At 43.2% G+C, this 19,762-nt stretch overlaps 1 protein-coding gene across 3 annotated transcripts in view; it reads right to left on the reverse strand.

Moving 5' to 3' along the window:
- Positions 1-19,762, reverse strand: part of LOC120060285 (serine/threonine-protein kinase D3-like) — a 69,023-nt gene that overhangs the window by 8,697 nt on the left and 40,564 nt on the right. For all 3 annotated transcript variants that reach the window (XM_039009473.1, XM_039009472.1, XM_039009471.1), the window contains 10 exons: positions 14,050-14,181; positions 11,600-11,763; positions 10,586-10,775; positions 10,391-10,468; positions 10,110-10,290; positions 9,673-9,874; positions 6,968-7,244; positions 5,233-5,288; positions 4,750-4,822; positions 3,345-3,451 (listed from right to left, as the gene is read on the reverse strand). In XM_039009473.1, the coding sequence (XP_038865401.1) occupies positions 3,345-3,451; positions 4,750-4,822; positions 5,233-5,288; positions 6,968-7,244; positions 9,673-9,874; positions 10,110-10,290; positions 10,391-10,468; positions 10,586-10,775; positions 11,600-11,763; positions 14,050-14,181 (1,460 nt within the window). The remainder of the gene's footprint in view (positions 1-3,344; positions 3,452-4,749; positions 4,823-5,232; positions 5,289-6,967; positions 7,245-9,672; positions 9,875-10,109; positions 10,291-10,390; positions 10,469-10,585; positions 10,776-11,599; positions 11,764-14,049; positions 14,182-19,762) is intronic.

The raw sequence follows: 19,762 nt of genomic DNA on the forward strand, positions 1-19,762 counted from the left end.
AACTCGTTTTTCAACCACTCCACAAATTTCTTGTTAACAAACTATAGTTTTGGCAAGTCAGTCAGGACATCTACTTTGTGCATGACACAAGTAATTTTTCCAACAATTGTTTACAGACAGATTATTTCACTGTATCACAATTCCAGTGGGTCAGAAGTTTACATACACTAAATTGACTGTGCCTTTAAACAGCTTGGGAAATTCCAGAAAATTATGTCATGGCTTTAGAAGCTTCTGATAGGCTAATTGACATAATTTGAGTCAATTGGAGGTATACCTGTGGATGTATTTCAAGGCCTACCTTCAAACTCAGTGCCTCATTGCTTGACTACATGGGAAAATCAAAACAAATCAGCCAAGACCTCAGAAAAAAATTGTATACCTCCACAAGTCTGGTTCATCCTCGGGAGCAATTTACAAACGCCTGAAGGTACCACGTTCATCTGTACAAACAATAGTACGCAAGTATAAATACCATGGGACCACACACCCGTCAAACCACTCAGGAAGGAGACGCATTCTGTCTCCTAGAGATGAACGTACTTTGGTGTGAAAAGTGCAAATCAATCCCAGAACAACAGCAAAGGACCTTGTGAAGATGCTGGAGGAAACAGGTACAGAAGTATCTATATCCACAGTAAAACGAGTCCTATATCCACATAACCTGAAAGGCCGCTCAGCAAGGAAGAAGCCACTGCTCCAAAACCGCCATAAAAAAGCCAGACTACGGTTTGCAACTGCACATGGGGACAAAGATCGTACTTTTTGGAGAAATGTCCTCTGGTCTGATGAAAATAGAACTGTTTGGCCATAATGACCATCATTATGTTTGGAGGAAAAAGAGGGAGGCTTTTAAGCCTTAGAACACCATCCCAACTGTGAAGCATGGGGGTGGCAGCATCATGTTGTGGGGGTGCTTTGCTGCAGGAGGGACTGGTGCACTTTACAAAATAGATGGCATCAAAATTATGTCGATAAATTGAAGCAACATCTCAAGACATCAGGCAGGAAGTTAAAGCTTGGTCGCAAATGGGTCTTCTGCCCACAATGACCGCATGCATACTTCCAAAGCTGTGGCAAAATGGCTTAAGGACAACAAAGTCAAGGTATTGGCGTGGCCATCACAAAGCCCTGACCTCAATCCTATTGACAATTGTTGGACAGAACTGAAAAAGCGTGTGCGAGCAAGGAGGCCTACAAACATGACTCAGTTACACCAGCTCTGTCAGGAGGAATGGGCCAAAATTCACCCAACTTATTGTGGGAAGCTTGTAAAAGGCTACCTGAAAACTTTGACCAAAGTTAAATAATTTCAAGTCAATGCTACCAAATACTAATTGAGTGTATGTACACTTCTGACCCACTGGGAATGTGATGAAAGAAATAAAAGCTGAAAGAAATCATTCTCTCTAGTATTATTCTGACATTTCAGATTCTTAAAATAAAGTGGTGATCCTAACTGACCTAAGACGAGGAATTTTTACTTGGATTAAATGTCAGGAATTGTGAAAAACTGAGTTTAAATGTATTTGGCTAAGGTGTATGTAAACTTCCGACTTCAACTGTATATATTATTTTAATAGGGCCCAGTTTTCCAAAAGCATCTTAAGGCTAACTTCATCGTTAGAACCTTCGTAGGCACATCGTTAAATCTCCGAGCTGTTTCCAAAAACCATCATTACTACAGTTGCACTAGAAAACACTCGTTATTTACCGACTGCCTCAGACCACTTATAGAACAGCTAACCGGGTCTTTAGATGTTTTGTTGCCCTTCCTCATCACTTTATAAACAGAAGATCTCCGCTAAACATAGAATCAAGTTGTCTCTCTGTGACTGCCAATTACATATGTCCTTCAAGACTGTTGGAAAAGCATTCCTCATGAAGCTGGTTGAGAGAATGCCAAGAGTGTGCAAAGCTGTCATCAAGGCAAATGGTGGCTACTTTGAAGAATCCATATGTGTTATTTTGTGAAGAATGATTCCATGTGTGTTATTTCATAGTTTTGATGTCTTCACTATTATTCTACAATGTAGAAAATAGTAAAAATAAAGAAAAACACTGGAATGAAAGGTGTGTCAAAACTTTTGAATGGTACATATATTCACCTTTCATTCAGAACCTAAAATTAACCTAACTGCAATGTCTGAAAAATACATATTTTAAACGTAAATTTGCTTACTGGGTTCACATTTTTGGTAACATACTGAAAAGTAACATGACACTGTTGATCAGTCAGCTCAAATTTTGATTAAAATGGCATGAAAAAATGTTGATCGATGACAAAGGAGGCAGTGTACTGAATTAATGCATCATAAGGTAAGAGCTTTGTTCTGGATGCTCTAACAGCGACGTCTCGGTCTGGTGTGTTGATCTAGCTAATTGTGTTCACTTACTACAATGCACAGCCGATGCGCTACTTGCATGTGCATTGGCTGGGTTTAGATACAACAGCTAGCAAGAACATTTGTTTTATCAACTACAGTTTGTGTTGTGAGAGGCTGGTCTTGGTTGAGGAAATGTAGCTTAGCTAGCAGTTGTTTGTGCTGAAACTGATATCTGGCTGCACATGATGCTAGCCAGACAGTTTGACAGTAACATGCCTGAGTAGCGTGGCAGTTAACCAAAGTTCAAAAAGTTTGATGTTGACAAACTTTACTTAGCTAGCCAGCCAGCTTTGCTTTATGGAAGAATGTAGCTAGCTATGATATATTATCAACATTGCGTTATGGTCTACGATCTATAAAGCTATGTTACAGTCTCGTTGGCGTGTACCTGTAGCTACTGGCTAGTTGGCTAGCTAACTGGCTATAGCAGCGGGGACGTTTGCTAGCTTACTTGTTTGTGCTCTGATTTAGTTTAAATATACCTAGCTAGCTAGCTTCCTTTGCTTGTAGCTTGCTTCTCATCCGACTGGTGTTCGCTAGCTAGCGAGCTACAGCTGCTACCAGCTAGCTGCTGCTGTTGCGCTGCAACCGAGTTGCTGGTCCCGGTTTTAGAAATCGGAGATTCGGAAAATATATTAGCAGTGTCAGAAATGCTACAGAAAGGTAGCACATCGTTTGTTCTCTATTGGCATGTGAGAGCGATAAATTACACATTTAATTAAAACTTTTGCCCTACAAACGCATTCAGTCTGAAAGGTGTCAAGTCTAATGTTCTCTTTATGGACGCTGTAATCAGACGCCTAGATATTGAGCTAGGTTTGGGCAAGACATTTTATTTTTTCCTAATGCTAACGACTGTGTTAAAAATCCGGTATGTGGTTCTTGGTAGCTTCAATCAATCCCTACTACAGTCGGGCTATAATACATCTGACTGGTACAACATGTTCTATGTGTTACCTGGAGAATGGCCACTTCATTCCTCAGTTGGCTCTCCTGCTTGGTAGGGAACCTCATTTTGTCAATCACCTTGATGGCAACATCTCTTCCAGTCTTTCTGTGTTTCCCTGCCAACAGAAATAAATAAGTGTGTAACCGTGTACATACACTATATATAAAAAAAGTATTTGGACACCCATTGCTGACAGGTGTAAAAAAATCAAGCACACAGCCATGCAAAAATCTCCATAGACAAACACTGGCAATAAAATGGCATTACTGAACAGCTCAGTGACTTTAAACGTGGCACCATCATAGGATGCCACCTGTTCAACAAGTCAGTTCGTCAAATTTCTGCCCTGCTAGAGCTGCCTCGGTCAACTGTAAGTGCTGTTATTATGAAGTGGAAACGTCTAGGAGCAACAACGGCTCATCCACGAAGTGGTAGGCCACACAAGCTCACAGAACGGGACCGCCGAGTGCTGAAGCACTTAAAAATCGTCTGTCCTCAGTTGCACCACTCATTACTGAGTTCCAAACTGCCTCTGGAAGCAACGTCAGCACAATAACTATTTGTCAGGAGCTTCATGAAATGGGTTTCCATGGCTGAGCGCAAGCCTAAGATCACCATGTGCAATGCTAAGTGTCAGCTGGAGTGGTGTAAAGCTCACCGCCATTGGACTCTGGAGCAGTGGAAACACGCTCTCTGGAGTGATGAATCACGGTTCACCATCTGGCAGTCCGACGGACGAATCTGGGTTTGGCGGATGCCAGGAGAACGCTACCTGCCCGAATGCATAGTGCCAACTGTAAAGTTTGATAGAAGAGGGATAATGGTCTAGGGCTGTTTTTCATGGTTCGGGTTAGCCCACTTAGTTCCAGTGAAGGGAAATCTTAACGCTACAGCATACAATTACATTGTAGGCTTTTCTGTGCTTCCAACGTTGTGGCAAAAGTTTTGGGAAGTCCCTTTCCTGTTTCAGCATGACAATGCCTCCGTGCACAAATCGAGGTCCATACAGAAATAGTTTGTTGAGATCGGTGTGGAAGAACTTGACTGGCCTGCACAGAGCCCTGACCTCAACCCCATCGAACACCTTTGCGATGAATTGGAACGCAGACTGTCAGCCAGGCCTAATCGCCCAACATCAGTGCCTGACCTCACTAATGCTCTTGTGGCTGAATGGATGCATGTCCCAAATGCAATGTTTAATTGATAGCCTTCCCAGAACAGTGGAGGCTGTTATAGCAGCAAAGGGGGACTAACTCCATATTAATGGCCATGATTTTGGAATGAGATGTTCGACGAGCAGGTGTCCACATACTTTTGGTCATGTAATGTATATACAGTATCATAAAGATAGATATGTTTTGGTTTGGGTTGAGAGAATACAATTAATCAAAACATGGATACCCAGGCACATACCTCCATACACAATCCCAAACTGACCAGATCCTAGAACCTCGTCAGAGAAGATCTGGTACACCGAGCTGATGTCCTACAGAGTGGAAAATGCTTTAGTATTACTAAAGTTTATTACATCTATTAGTAAAGGGTAATGCTAGTGCTAATACACATTTAACTGTGGGTTTACACTGCTATATGTTTACACTGCTATATCATCAATTGAATAGATGCCGTTGTATTGGTATGGTCTTTGAGATGCCAAATGGGTCACTTTCACTCAATGCAGAAGTATAGCACACATGAATATCACAATTTCCCATAACAAGGGTATCTGTGACTTCCTTAATGTCTTTTTAAATATATATATTTTTTTCATACAGTTGACATGCAATGTTTAATGGTCAATGAAGAATGCAGAAGTAAAAGAGGAAAATGTATGACTGCACACACGCACATACAGAGAAATTGTGCAAGATCGTACGTAAAAGTTACCATACTCACCACATTCTCCTTTATCTGGCAGTTCGACACAGATATGCTGACAGACAACTCCTGTTCTGGTGGAGGAAACAAAAGTTTTCACTTTAAACAGTACACATGCAGAAAGTACTCAATGTATCCCTAACTTATCAAAAACAGAGATACATTTCTCACGTTTTCACGTCCTTAAAGCCTATCACAGCTGCTTGGACTAGACACAGCAGATACAATAATGACCCTTTCAAATTGATTAGGAAGGATGTGTGTTATTGAACAGCATAACTATGTGTTGCATTTCATTGTAAGTGTTATGGGAGCCTCCCTGAGGCCAATATTCAGTCATGCAGTCATGGGGTTTCAAAATCATGTTTTACCACACAGTGGCGCAACGGTCTAAGGCACTGCATCTCAGTGCTTGAGGCGTCACTACAGACACCCTGGTTTGAATCAAGGCTGTATCACAACCGGCCGTGATTGGGAGTCCCATAGTGCGGCACACAATTGGCCCAGCGCCGTCCGGGTTTGGCCGGTGTAGGCCGTCATTGTAAATAAGAATTTGTTCTAAACAGACTTGCTTAGTTAAATAAAGGTTAAATAAAAGAAATTAAAACATAGTAATAGTAATAATGAACGAAAACTAATCTTCTGATCAACAATGTGTGTCCTCCTGTATTTGTCATTGAGTAAGAAGCATAGTATAGTACTATTGGGCACGAGGCTGAGTCTCTGCAGCTTGTTGTTATTTCAGGGTGGTTGGATAGCGAGGGGTAATAAAGTGGTGGGCCTCATCTGTTTGGCATTATCACCCTCGCCATCTATCTGATTTAGGGGCGCTCATCTCATCTGCACTTTAAAACGTTAAAACCTGCCCTGGTGATTGTGGGCACTGAACCACAAGTGTGTTTATTAAATACCCTAAAGGTAAAAAAATACCACTAATCTGATTTCGGCCATCTTCATTATTAGATTAAGGTGCATTACTGTATTGGATGTGATGGAAGAGGAAGGTGCATTTTAACACACACATATAATCCCCTGAATCTATGTCAGGTTTCAGGTGTCGCGCCATGTGCCCACAGGTGAGCAACAGGTTGAATGTGCCACCTTGACTCTATAGCCTCTAAGATCATCATAATTATTATAATCAAATTCATTATCATCATAGGAGGGAAGAGGTAAATCATGGCTTCTCAATTCAAGGCTCTGCTGTGTCTGTAGGTAGTCATTTCTGGTGATGTTCCCTTGTGGCTCAGTTGGTGGAGAATGGTGCTTGCAACGCCAGGTTGTGGGTTCGAATCCCACGGGGGACCAGTATGAAAACAATAATGCACTCACTACTGTAAATCTCTCTGGATAAGAGCGTCTGCTAAATGACAAAAATGTAAAATGCCATTGTTGTTATCTCAAAACAAGACTGACTGCTTAATCACTTCAGAACATCACCTCACCTTACTTGACCTTAACTCAGGATTCAAGCATTTAATGGGGACTCTTTTGACCCACTGCACACATATAAAAATCAAACAGCTAAATGACCACAATATGGGATTAGCCATTTTATGTGCATAAATAGTACTATTTCCATCACTCACATATCAAATTTCATATCACCTTTCCAGTGCTAGTGCCATTATCTACAATATGTCAAATATATGCCAATGCTACTTCCAATAGAAATAACTAATGTATACACGCATGATCAGTAGCCTAAAGCGATGTCTACCATGTTAACAGTAGAGAATGGTACTGTACTCACTGTGGTCCTTGCTCTGCCCGGCTGCGGTGGCCACACTGGGCTGGGGCGTGGCAGGCATCAGGGCCTGCCGGATGGCCTTCTCCCAGCCCTCGGCCACCTCCATGCCCACGCCTGAAGCTGCCAAAGCGGGGCTGTTGTAGTGGACCCCGTGGTTCTCCCCTACATAGTAGACCATGGTGGAGGTGATGATTTCAAAGCAGTGTGGGTTGCTGCTCTGGGCTAGGCTGCTGAAGTCGCTTGACTGTTCCACCTGCAGGATCTCTGAGAGAGGGATCTCCTGTGGGCCATGAGGGAAGGAGGGAGAGAGAGAGACACCAGGGTCATAACAGACACAAACAAAGAGAGCCATGCCATCACCGTTAGTGATTGGGGAGAGAGAGACACAGAAGACAAATACAACCATGATAGACATAGAAAATACCACAGCCTAGTGAACAGTCACACTGAGAAAGACAAGTCACTGAATCAATCACTAACAAGACAGAAAGTCAGATCAGATGGAAGCAGACACCAAATCCTTTGCAGATTTCAGAGGTAACCGCTGAAAAATGCTCTTCCGCTTAGCATGCGTACCAGAAAGAGTAACCCAGAGTTAGACCAAGTCCCTTCCCACAGTGTAGTGTATCCACAGCCCCTGCCTAGTGCACAGCCTCTGTCTGACAGACCCTTACAGAAGTGGCGCGAGGGGCAGTTTGAGCACACTTTAAAAGTCCTCTTTCCCTCCAGCCTCACTGTCAAATGCAAATCAAAGAAGAAGAAGGAAGTCCCTAGCCAATAGGAGCCCCTGCAGTGCCTCGCCCCCATTGTCCCACCCCCCGTCTCCTCTGGGTCCCCTGAGGGCGGCTCACCACAGAGTATCAGATGAAGTGGTTAGTAGGGCTGGCCCACGTGAACCAGGCCTGGGGCCGTTGAAGAGAAGAGGCCCCATGATTACAAGGCAGGACACGAGAGCCCCATCTGAGCAAGGCCGCGCTGCCAGCCACTGAGACGCGAGACACGGTGACTACTGTTCCACAGACTATCGGACAACAAAAACCCGGTGCGGGGGGGGGGGGGGGGGGGTTGGGGAGAGGGGCGGGGGAGCTAGAGACAGAGTGAAGCCCCCTTACCCCTATAAAAGGGTTTTGGAAACCACAAGTACAGGGGTCTCATCTTCAAAAGAGAAGCCTATATGAGTTCCAAATGTAGAAAATGGCAGTCATCTGATATATCGACACACAACCACCACCGCTGATCAGATGAATGGAGGTAGAGAGAGAAGAGGACAGCCACACGACAGGAGAACAGGAGAGATAGAGACAGTGGGGGAAAACACCCAAGAGACTCAGAGGCTACGGTAGATAACTTAAATGTGACCACTGGCTCAATCTATGGAGCACACACTAGCAACAAATAAAACAGAACGACCCATATGACGAGATTTGGGAGAATAAGAAAGAACACATTGGCGAACAGCTAGTCTTCAATTAGTCTCCTGAGTGCTATGCTAAGTGGCAAGTTTATAATAAACGACCATATAAAGCTGCCTCTAAACACACCCTGAACCTCTCAATCCCAGCTGTATAAAAGACTGGGGTTTCCTCTCCACTGTTTCACTGCTGGGAAGATGGAGGGTGTGTCCGTCACAGCCGTAACACTCGGAGAGTGGAGCTTTAAAACAGAATAATATTAGACGACAGCCTGGCAATTAGGTGTCTACCTACACATACACACACTTTCTCTCTCTCACACACACTGAATGTGCTACATCTCACAAAACAAAAGTCGTTAGAAACCATAGCACCATAAACACCATCCCACTGCGTCACATCTCTCGCCACAATCAGGGGAGGCGTCAAAGTAACACACCCACACCGTACAGAGGCTGGCCGTACAGAGGCTGGGACAGGCTCACAGTGGCAAGACTGTACTGAACATGTGGAAGCCTTTACACAGAGGGAACAAGGACTGCCTGGCTGCCTTAGTGCCAAGTGTCTAATTACACAGCTATTAAGATCCTGTGGCATGGTAAAGACTGCCTACGCCACTGGTGTCACCATGGAACTGTCACACACTCTCTGAAGCTGGAGTTCTAGCATTTGGAAATCAGTGTCAAAATGCATAAATCAAATGTATTCGAACTTGACAACAAAAGTTTATGGTGAAGGTTTGGTAAGACATTTGAAAGAGCATATCTGTTATGAGTGATGCAACTTGTTACAATGTGTTGGACGTCCCTTTCAGGCATTTTCCCCAGCAAAAACCCATAACATTTTCAGATACAAATACTGCTGATGACAACGTGGCTCTAGAAAAAAACTTTCACTCTGCGACCATGGAGAAATGTCAGTGTACTGCCTGTGAAACCACAGAAGGCAGGCTGGGGGATTTTCTCTGTGTATTAATGGCCCACTGTACTTTACAGTTGCGACACAGCAGCCCCCAGTCTTAGTCACACCATTACATACACATACACCAAGACATTAAAACACATTTTTATATATATATATATATATATGTTAAAAAAATCTGGTCGATTTATTTAGGATCAATTCAGCGTTTGGTTGAAACCATTTGCTTTTAGACAGTGTATAGATTCAGAGAATTACTGATCTGTTTACGTTGTTCTGTGACATCAATGTAAATGCACACTCTGGTGCGCATTTCATTCTGCCATGCCTCTGCCTCTGTCAGGTAATAGATTATATGTGGTGTTGCTCTCTCACCTTATAGAACTTGGCTCCAGTGTCGTTCTGAAACAGGCTGAGGCTCTTGGTGTCCAACCTCCAGTAGTGTCTCTTCCTCAGGTTGTCTCTGCTGGTGTAGTGGACCATCCAGCCCTCCCTCACCATGGTGGAGCTCCTCCTCTTGGTCTGTTTGATGGACTGGACCACCCGCATCAGAGGGATGTTGCTGCTGGTGGATGGGCTGGGGACACACACACAGCACTTTTTATGAAAACATTTGTCACAAAGTGCTTAGCAGAAACCCGGACCTGAGCGTGAGAAGAGCAAGCAGAAGCAACAATGGCAAGGAAGAAGGTCCATTGACACAGACCTGTTTGATAACTATATGGTCTATGTTTACACAACTATTACATAAGTCAAACTCCAAGTTAGCTCAAATATGTCCCAGTAATGTAAGGTGTCTTGCTATATAATACCTGATGGTCTTGATGGTCTCCTCATCCTTCTCGCGGTCCAGAAAAGGAGAGTCCATATAGAACATCTTGTCGTCTGGGGTTGAAGGTTCGTCAGAGTCATCCAGTAGTCCTCTAGTGCTCTCCACATCACTACTGTCCACCTCCATGGTACTGTCAGAGTCAGGCCCTGGGCTGGCAGGCTCTGTGGACACACACGATCACACAAATATGAGTATGTCCCTCAGTTACATCTTACCATGATAAATGGACATGGAATGTGAAAATAGAACAGCAGAAATTACCTCCATTGAAGGAAACCTCGCCCAAGCAGTCTCTTGGTACCTTTGATGCACACCGCTTATGGCAATTGAATTTACAATCTGAAAAAAAAGTACAGAAAACATGGATTTAATAACAACATGGAGCTCTAGAGGGAGAAAGGTAAAGAGGTCTAGGCAGATATGGACATAGAGACATACAGGGTGGTGGCACCTCACCTTTGCACTGCATGCCCTGGCGGAAGAGGCCCTTGAGCAGGCGTTTGCAGTACTGGCAGATGGTTGGTCGCGTGTAGGTGTGGATGGCGAAGGTGTGAGGCACTTTGACTCGCCCCAGCACCATCTTCTCCATCCAGATGGGCCGGCCACTCCACGACAGGATCCTCTTCCCTGCCTCCTGGTGGCAGCGCTGTTGCAGGGAGAGATGGGAAGGAGGCAGGGAGTGAAAGAAATAAAGGAGAGAGGGAGAGGCAGATGGAGCAAGTGTGGTAACCACAGCATGTAGGGATGGAGAGATTTGTAGCCAGTGGGAGTGAGGGAGAGATAAAATAAACCAGGAAAGGAAGGAGATAGCGAAAGAGAGAAGAAGATGAGGGATGGAGGGACCAAAAAGGACCAAATACACAAACATGGGCTAGAATTTACAAGGGTTTAATTTAATTGGCCTAATTGTATTTTCATGGACCTTTCATAAGCGTTCGTCACCAAGGAGAATATTCCATCCAGCTAGCCTCAATCAAACACGTTTCATACGCTTAGGGAAGGCCATCATACCATCCAGTTAATCAAATTCAATTTGCTGTGTCTTTGTGGTGTTTCACATCAAGATAGTCCAATAGATTTGGCTGACAAACAGACAATTGATAAGAAACAACAAGGCATGACCTTGTAGTTCATTTATTCCCAACTGACAAATATGTCTCAATCGGAATAACAGTTAGATTACGTCAAAAGTGAACAAAATTTTCAGCCAATCACATGGAACCTATGAGAAAGTATGTGGCTAGAACTGGTTAGTAACTGTACTGTAGATAAAAATCCTACGGTACTTTCACAAGGGGCGTAGACGGACAACGTTGCCGCCTTGCAAGCAATGAACTGTGCTTGGGTGTAACTTTATAAGGGATTCTGTTTACATAGCCACTTTCACTGGGTCTTAAAGCTCTTTGTATTGTGCAGAATATATCTTTACCACAGGACATCTCTCTACACCAATGGAAGCACAGGTCTTACCTCCTCCGGGACTACCACCGCATGTTCAGTGGGACCGGGGAGGGGCCGGGGGACTGAGAGCGAAGGGCCCGGCAGGGACACATTGGACAGACGTCTCTTCTTCACCCCACTGCAGTTGTTGGGGATCTTAAAGGCGCAGCGCTTGTGGTAGTTCAGCCCACAACCTGGAAGTACACAGGACACAGTGGTCACTAATTACACATGAAGAACAAAACACATATTGTACAGTACAGGCTATACAGTCGTGGCCAAAAGTTTTGAGAATGACACAAATATTAATTTTCACAAACTCTGCTGCCTCAGATTGTATGATGGCAATTTGCATATACTCCAGAATGTTATGAAGAGTGATCAGATTAATTGCAAAGTCCCTCTTTGCCATGCAAAGGAACTGAATCCCAAAATAACATTTCCACTGCATTTCAGCCCTGCCACAAAAGGACCAGCTGGCATCATGCCAGTGATTCTCTCGTTAACATAGGTGTGAGTGTTGACGAGGACAAGGCTGGAGATCACTGTCATGCTGATTGAGTTCAAATAACAGACTGGAAGCTTCAAAAGGAGGGGGGTGTTTGGAATCATTGTTCTTCCTCTGTCATTCATGGTTACCTGCAAGGAAACACGTGCCGTCATCATTGCTTTGCACAAAAATAACTTCAAGGAGAGCGGTTCAATTGTTATGAAGAAGGCTTCAGGGCGCCCAAGAAAGTCCAGCAAGCGCCAGGACCGTCTCCTAAAGGTGATTCAGCTGCGGGATCGGGGCACCACCAGTACAGAGCTTGCTCAGGAATGGCAGCAGGCAGGTGTGCGTGCATCTGCACGCACAGTGAGGCGAAGACTTTTGGAGGATGGCCTGGTGTCAAGAAGGGCAGCAAAGAAGCCACTTCTCTCCAGGAAAATTTTCATTTTCTCTGATTAATCCCCTTTCCGATTTTTTGGGGCATCCGGAAAAAAGCTTGAAGATAAGGTGAGCGCTACCATCAGTCCTGTGTCATGCCAATAGTAAAGCATCCTGAGACCATTCATGTGTGGGGTTGCTTCTCAGCCAAGGGAGTGGGCTCACTTACACTTTTTCCCGAGAACACAGCCATGAATAAAGAATGGTACCAACACATCCTCCGAGAGCAACTTCTCCCAACCATCCAGGAACAGTTTGGTGACGAACAATGCCTTTTCCAGCATGATGGAGCACCTTGCCATAAGCCAAAAGTGGCTCGGGGAACAAAACATCGATATTTTGGGTCCATGGCCAGGAAACTCCCCAGACCTTAATCCCATTGAGAACTTGTGGGCAATCCTCAAGAGGCGGGTGGACAAACAAAAACACAAGAATTCTGACAAACTCCAAGCATTGATTATGCAAGAATGGGCTGCCATCAGTCAGAATGTGGCCAAGAAGTTAATTGACAGCATGCCAGGGCGGATTGCAGAGGTCTTGAAAAAGAAGGGTCAACACTGCAAATATTGACTGCATCAACCTCATGTAATTGTCAATAAAAGCCTTTGACACTTATGAAATGCTTGTAATTGTACTTCAGTATTCCATAGTAACATCTGACAAAAATATCTAAAGACACTGAAGCAGCAAACTTTGTGGAAATTAATGTGTCATTCTCAAAACCTTTGGCCACGACTGTATGTAACAAACAGACTTTGGATGTCAGCATTGGGCTTGATACTCAGCAACATTTCATACCCAGCCATCTTGAGACATCTTAAGACATATTTGTGATGACATCTTGAGATATATTAACACATCTTAAGAAGGAAACTAAGTAAATGAATACGGTAGGAAAGCACTACTTTGATTCTACCCACCAGCTTCATTCTCTTAAACATCCACATGAGGGCTCTACATGCAGTCATTTGATCTCATCCTTCCTCATAGAAAGCTTCAAATGCTTTTCAAAGACATAGCAGGGAATAAAATAGATCTGATCCAATAATCACAATTCCACATTTAATTGCAATTTGACTAGGTATACCAGTCAAAATCTTTCATCCTATTGGAGCGCCTGTTGCATTCCTGTACCGGCTGGCCCTGGGGCAGCTTGTGTTATACTGAGGGACAGGCTGGATCCATCAAAGAGGGTTAGAGTAGAGCAGCAGCACATGCTTTCTAAAGAGCCTTTGAAGGCTGAGTCCAACGCTTGGCATCAGCACACTGAGCTCCATTCAAACAGGCCAGGCCGGCCATCTCTTCAAAGACCTTCTTTAGTAATGGGAGGAAGTCACACTCCACTGAGGCTTCCTGCTGCACGGCGCTACCAGCCTTAATGTACCTCTCAGATTGGACCAAGAGAAGGGCATGCTTGATTTGTGTGTGTATGAGTGTACGAGTCGGGTAAACATTTGACACCTTGGCTTTCGGTTCACAGTGCACCCCAGCCTTGATGTGAGAGAGAGCTTGATGTGTGTGTGTGTGTGTGTGTGTATGCGTGTGTGTTTACCTTCACATTTGAGCCCCTGCCGGACGAGTCCCCATAGCATCTCCCCACAGTAGTCACAGAAGGTGGGGGCTTTGTATGAGTGGACATAGAGGGCATGGGGCCGGATCTGGAAGTCCTCTACTGTGGCTAAAGCTGCAATTCAGACACAACTTAAAATAAAAAACATGGCAAACAAAACTAAAGCAAAACAAATAAACTTCAAACACCATAACCCTGAAACCAAATAATGAAAATTACAAAAAAATTAAATAACAATTAAACTAAACAAAAATATAAAAGCAACATGCATCAACTTCAGAGATTTTGCTGAGTTACAGTTCATATACGGAAATCAGTCACTTGAAATACATTCATCAGGCCCTAATATATGGATTCAACATGACTGGGCAGGGGTGCAGCCATGGATGGGGAGCCAGGCCCAGCCAATCAGAATAGGTTTTCCCCACAAAAGGGCTTTATTACAGACAGAAATACCCCCCCAGGCAATCCTGCAGGTGAAGAAGCCGGATGTGGAGGTCCAGGGCTGGCGTGGTTACACTTGGTCTGCGGCTGTGAGGCCGGTTGGACATACTGCCAAATTCTCTATAATGACATTGGTGGCTTATGGTAGAGAAATTAACAGTAAATTATCTGGCAACAGCTTTGGTGGACATTCCTGCAGTCAGCATGCCAATTGCAAGCTCCCTCAACTTGAGACGTCTGTGGCATTGTGTTGTGTAACAAAACTGCACATTTTAGAGTGGCCTTGTATTGTCAGTAAAGTTAAGAGGTTTAGGGCTCCATTTTCGGTTGGCGCTACAGCTGCACAAGTACTAAACACACTTGTTTTCCATTTCAGCATGTAAAAACTGGCGCTCTTGTGTTTTCCACCCCATTCACCAGGTTCAGCAATTTACCTGTCTAATATCAGCTCGCTTGCGGAGTGGCAATATTTGAGGTGTGTCCTTTAAGAACAACGAAAAGCAGGTCTTAGCGGTAACACGGTTGGTAATTGCATGGATTTTGTGAGCGGGAGCACAACCTATCCAGCCGTGACGCACAGTGCCCTTGAGCTAGTTAAATAAAGATTAAATAAAAAATTTAAAAAATAAACAGCTCATGGAACAAGAGAGATGTGTTTTTTGTACCTGTAACCCTCGTATTTATAAACATAAAAAACAAAAGCTTTTTCTCATTTGGGTCTCATTTAATTAAAAATCAACCAAGTATAGACCTATAGCCTCCCCTGCCTCAATGAAGGCTATTTTTTTGTCCTGCCCAATGCGTTCGCCAAGTAGCCAAGCCTATCAATGAAGGTTTTGGCTCGTGAGACTGCTTTGAAATAAATCTTAATCACCAAAGCTTCATTAAAAGATCAAGTTTGGGAGCAGCAACGCAGTGACTGGACATGTCCTGTTTATCTATGTGTTGTGTAGGCCTACAGTACATTCTTTTAGCCAGTTCCTGTTTTGGACGTGTGTAAAAAACCCTCCATGTAGGCTACATGTGTCCATATGCCCATCATTAACAGAGAGATGAGATGATGCTGTTGACCCTTGTATTTAGAACTTATCTTCCTGTAACAATTACTTCTTTTCCATTTCATATGATTAAAAACCAAGCCCTTACTCTAGGCCTATAGGAAGGTAGTTGTTGTGGAATTGTTAGATTACTTGTTAGATATTACTGCACTGTTGGAACTTGAAGCACAAGCATTTCGCTACACTCGCATTAACATCTGCTAACCATGTGTATGTAACCAATAAAATTTGATTAGATTCATAACGAAGGCTGGTTCAACAGCAATCCGCTGTGTCTTCTGACTAAGCTATTTACAAATATTATTGTTGTTTAAAAAAAATGTATTGCTTATTTTTTGTTTAATTTGATTAAAAACCAGCTTGCATGCAATGGAATTTAGGAGCCGTCTGCTGTTTCTGGAGAAGTGTGAATGTGATCTGTAAGATGGTTCCATTACGTTTTTTAAACATTATACTGTATTTGTGACATTCTCTTCATATTCTCTTTTTCAGCTTCTGTGAAAAGTTTGGATGTGCGTAAAACCCTCCATTGTCTGCGTTGCCTTAATATTATATGCCTACAGGGAGAAATGATGGAGCCTGTAACTGTATTTAGACATAGCCTATTTTAAACAAGTCATTTCGATTAGAATTATTCACTCTCATTTTAGGCTTTATCAATAGTGAATTTAATCTTGCTTATTGACAATGTTTGGCATATCCATGGCTCAACCATAATGCAATTTACAGTAGGCTAGCCCCTATATCAGTGTAAATGCTATGTTTAACAATATATTTCCATATTGAAACCAAGCAATTACTTAGAACAATGTGGACTGAAAACATGTTCAACATATTTAGCAAAGATGGGATAGGCCTACATTTTGTTATTTTGTTTCTGTATGCTTTTATTTATTTTATTTACCAAACTAGGCTATTATGGACTACACTGGAATTGATGACAACGCAGTACATAAAATACCATAAATACGCAACTTGAAGCAACCACATATGTAGCCATGGAGCACGTTCGGATTGGCCAGTGAGGAGACAAGCCTCCAACTTGTTAATTCATTAAAATCCAGCCTTTTCGCGCCACCGCCAGCTACTGCGCCCATAATTCCTGAAGTCAAAACAGCAAAAATATTTCCGACAGCCCTGGACCTATAACGCTACCGCAAAAATGTACCACTGCGTTAGTTTGTTAAAAAAGAGCCCCGAGTGTACACTGTAATGTAAAGGCATTTTATGCTGTTTTGTCAGCCGGTAATAGTCAGATGATTTACTGGACCATCGGCACTTGTGTTATTGGTATGTCTGTGTGCATAAAACAAACTTATAACTCAGATCTAGGGAACAAACTGTTCACATAATGGAGTGAATGCATCCATATCAGAGAGTCTGACCTGGGAAGTAACTTAGAACAGGCAGTTATGTACAGTAAGAGATGCTGGAGGGGAAAGCTGTTCTGTTCCGAGGTCGTGGTTTCTCTCACTAGGGCTCAGTGCTATAACATCCCATTAACAGCTCAGTGCTATAACATCCCAATAACAGCTCAGTGCTATAACATCCCAATAACAGCTCAGTGCTATAACATCCCATTAACAGCTCAGTGCTATAACATCCCAATAACAGCTCAGTGCTATAACATCCCAATAACAGCTCAGTGCTATAACATCCCATTAACAGCTCAGTGCTATAACATCCCATTAACAGCTCAGTGCTATAACATCCCATTAAAAGCTCAGTGCTATAACATCCCATTAACAGCTCAGTGCTATAACATCCCATAACAGCTCAGTGCTATAACATCCCATTAACAGCTCAGTGCTATAACATCCCATTAACAGCTCAGTGCTATAACATCCCATTAACAGCTCAGTGCTATAACATCCCATTAACAGCTCAGTGCTATAACATCCCATTAACAGCTCAGTGCTATAACATCCCATTAACAGCTCAGTGCTATAACATCCCATTAACAGCTCAGTGCTATAACATCCCATTAACAGCTCAGTGCTATAACATCCCATTAACAGCTCAGTGCTATAACATCCCATTAACAGCTCAGTGCTATAACATCCCATTAACAGCTCAGTGCTATAACATCCCATTAACAGCTCAGTGCTATAACATCCCATTAACAGCTCAGTGCTATAACATCCCATTAACAGCTCAGTGCTATAACAGCCCATTAACAGCTCAGTGCTATAACATCCCATTAACAGCTCAGTGCTATAACATCCCATTAACAGCTCAGTGCTATAACATCCCATTAACAGCTCAGTGCTATAACATCCCATTAACAGCTCAGTGCTATAACATCCCATTAACAGCTCAGTGCTATAACACCCCATTAACAGCTCAGTGCTATAACATCCCATTAACAGCTCAGTGCTATAACACCCCATTAACAGCTCAGTGCTATAACATCCCATTAACAGCTCAGTGCTATAACAGCCCATTAACAGCTCAGTGCTATAACAGCCCATTAACAGCTCAGTGCTATAACAGCCCATTAACAGCTCAGTGCTATAACATCCAATTAACAGCTCAGTGCTATAACATCCCATTAACAGCTCAGTGCTATAACATCCAATTAACAGCTCAGTGCTATAACATCCAATTAACAGCTCAGTGCTATAACATCCCATTAACAGCTCAGTGCTATAACAGCCCATTAACAGCTCAGTGCTATAACAGCCCATTAACAGCTCAGTGCTATAACATCCCATTAACAGCTCAGTGCTATAACATCCCATTAACAGCTCAGTGCTATAACATCCCATTAACAGCTCAGTGCTATAACATCCCATTAACAGCTCAGTGCTATAACAGCCCATTAACAGCTCAGTGCTATAACAGCCCATTAACAGCTCAGTGCTATAACATCCCATTAACAGCTCAGTGCTATAACATCCCATTAACAGCTCAGTGCTATAACATCCCATTAACAGCTCAGTGCTATAACATCCCATTAACAGCTCAGTGCTATAACATCCCATTAACAGCTCAGTGCTATAACAGCCCATTAACAGCTCAGTGCTATAACATCCCATTAACAGCTCAGTGCTATAACATCCCATTAACAGCTCAGTGCTATAACAGCCCATTAACAGCTCAGTGCTATAACATCCCATTAACAGCTCAGTGCTATAACAGCCCATTAACAGCTCAGTGCTATAACATCCCATTAACAGCTCAGTGCTATAACATCCCATTAACAGCTCAGTGCTATAACAGCCCATTAACAGCTCAGTGCTATAACAGCCCATTAACAGCTCAGTAGTATAACATCCCATTAACAGCTCAGTGCTATAACAGCTACTTACAGTAGGAGGCGGTACAGCAGAAACTAACAACAGGCTACAAGGTTGTCTACAACATCACCTGTTTCAGAGTGGTATGGCATTACAGAGCACACTAAAGACCACTGAGACAGACAGTCTCATTCAACAGAACAGGACCAGAGAAGACCACATCCCATGATAATGATGCTCTTTAATCAGCGAGCTCATAGTATGGTTTGGTTTGTTTCCTATCTGGACTGAAACAAGGTAGGCCCAGCCATTACCCAGGGGACTTTTCTCCATCTGCTGCTGTGGTTTGTGTTGGAGGGATATGAGTGAGGTCATTCTTGGAAGGGACAGTTAGTTCACAGGAGTGACTCATCCAAGATGTGAATAAGAGATCGCTATTCGCTACCAAACCTGTGTGATTGCATCCCCCCCAGCACCGGAGAGAAAAGAGAGAAATCTCTTTCTCACAGTTCTTTTGCAATCATTTATGCTGTTGTGGTTTTCCCATTGACCAACAAGGGAATCATAATCTTTTACGCCAGAATTTAGGTGGAAAACCCTGCGTAATGTCACTAACTATTTGTGTGTGTTTTTGTGTTTCAGTAGGTGTTTTCTCTGATCCAGTTTTACAATAAGACCAAGTTCACATACCAGTATCCAATGAAGGATGCACCAGGGACATTCTCAGTAGCTGTTGCCGTGACGAGATGCAGCTCTGAACAACAAATGTGACATCTATCCACTTAGGGAATAAAATTCACGTTACTGACAATCTCCAAATACCTGGAAGAGAGAACATTCTTTGGAAGATAAAATAGAGAGAAAGAGACACCAGGAAGAAAGGGAGAGCAGAACCGATGGCTGCGGCGAGGAACACAGATGGGCGATAGTGGGGTAGACATACCAGATTTGATA

This window comes from Salvelinus namaycush, chromosome 15 (assembly GCF_016432855.1).
Source record: "Salvelinus namaycush isolate Seneca chromosome 15, SaNama_1.0, whole genome shotgun sequence".
Classification (NCBI taxonomy): domain Eukaryota; kingdom Metazoa; phylum Chordata; class Actinopteri; order Salmoniformes; family Salmonidae; genus Salvelinus; species Salvelinus namaycush.